At 46.8% G+C, this 1,712-nt stretch overlaps 1 protein-coding gene across 1 annotated transcript; it reads right to left on the bottom strand.

Annotated features, from left to right (window-relative positions):
- Window positions 1-350: 350 nt before the first annotated feature.
- On the bottom strand, window positions 351-1,308 carry LOC122204937 (olfactory receptor 1L4-like). Its single transcript, XM_042912792.1, has one exon. It carries the CDS (start codon window positions 1,281-1,283, stop codon window positions 351-353), a length of 933 nt encoding a protein of 310 aa, XP_042768726.1. The 5' UTR covers window positions 1,284-1,308.
- Window positions 1,309-1,712: the final 404 nt, after the last annotated feature.

The following is a 1,712-nucleotide window of genomic DNA, read 5'->3' as shown; positions in this document are numbered from 1 at the left end:
AACACTACCTTATTATTTAAAAAAAAATGTTTTTTAATGTTTGTTTACTTTTGAAGGAGAGACAGAGTGTGGGGTGGGTGGCAGAGAGTGAGGGAGACATAGAATCTGAAGCAGGCTCCAGGCTCTGAGCTGTCAGCACAGAGCCGGATGTGGGGTTCAAACCCACAAACTGCGAGATCATGACCTGAGCCGAAGTTGGATGCTCAACGGACTGAGCCACCCAGGCGCCTCTCAACACTACTTTAAATGACCTCTTAGTGTGTCATGTGAAAAAATGGATAGGAGGGAAAGATAACATGATCATTTCTTGGGTCATCTCCCAATTAAGACATTCCATCAATTTTTTCTTTCTATGAGTGAATTCTGTCCCTTAATTTCCTCAAACCCCTCTTCATATCTTTGTTCCTCAGACTATAGATGAAGGGGTTCAGCATGGGTGTCACTACTGTGTACATGACTGTGGCTACCCGGTCTTTTACCACTGAGTACATGGACAGGGGCCTGAAATACACATAGGTGATACTCCCATAGAACAAGGCCACTACAGTGAGGTGGGAGCTACAGGTAGAGAAGGCCTTCCACTTACCGGCTGCAGAGGGAATTCTGAGCACGGTGACGATGATTCGCAGGTAGGAGAAGAGAATGCACAGAAAGGGGGTCGCGATGACAGCCAGGGTCTCGGTCATGACCACAATCTGGCTGGAGGACGTGTCAGAGCAGGATAGCTTTAGCACAGGCTGGGTGTCACAAAAAAAGTGCTTAATGACATGGGAGGCACAGAAGGACAGGCGGGACATGAGTAGCACACGGAGCAGGGAGTGCAGGTGGGAGATGGTGCAAGAACCCAGCAGCATGAGGAGGCAGCGCCGTGGGTTCATAACCCTATTGTAATGGAAGGGGTGGCAGATGGCTACCAGCCGGTCTATGGCCATGGAGGCCAGCAGGTAACTGTCAGTGTTCCCACAGGCCATGAAGAAGTACATCTGGACCAGGCATCCCAGGAAGGAGATAGCCTTTGTCTCTGACAGTAAATTCACCAGCATCTTGGGTACAGTGACAGTTGTGAAGCAGATATCCATGAATGATAGGTTGCTGAGGAAAAAGTACATGGGGGTATGGAGTCGGGGGTCTGAGTGGATGGCCAGGATGATGAGTACATTGCCCAGCACGGTGACCAGGTACATGATGAGGAAGATGGCAAAGAGAGGTTTCTGTAGCTGAGGGTTGGAAGAGAGGCCCAGGAGGATAAAGCCTGAGTCACTGCTGTAGTTCTTGGTCTCCATGTCTGTGCCTTCCTGGACAGGGTGTGGAGAAGCAGTTGGAGAGATGTAAAAGGCAATTTCATCAATTCAGCTTCTTCCCTAATCCACAGCCTAGAAAAATAATCTCTCTGCTTTTGTTAGAATTTCAAAACACATTTACTTTAAGAAACTACTGAGATAGAGAGTAAAATCCAACAAGGAAAAAATAAAGAAAATTCCAGTTGCTTTCCCAACGAGAAACTAAAAGTGTGTCCCATGCTTCTTAGGAACTTCTAGGTAGCCTAATGTGTGTGAGTTCTTCTCAAAAATTTTAAAACGATATTCTTCTTAGGTGGTTTCCTGAACAACTCCTTATACTCTTTTTTCCTTCATGTCCCAGGGGAAGAGGCTGCTGAGTTCCACCTTGAATCAGGATGCTTTCATACAAGGGGTTTCCATGAATTAGGTCCT

The sequence above is a fragment of the Panthera leo genome, chromosome D4 (assembly GCF_018350215.1).
Source record: "Panthera leo isolate Ple1 chromosome D4, P.leo_Ple1_pat1.1, whole genome shotgun sequence".
Lineage (NCBI taxonomy): Eukaryota > Metazoa > Chordata > Mammalia > Carnivora > Felidae > Panthera > Panthera leo.
This window is presented reverse-complemented; position numbering and strand designations above follow the sequence as displayed.

Bases quoted from the DNA above. Each gene is read 5' to 3' on its own strand.
- LOC122204937 (XM_042912792.1), bottom strand. From the start codon at position 1,283: ATGGAGACCAAGAACTACAGCAGTGACTCAGGCTTTATCCTCCTGGGC.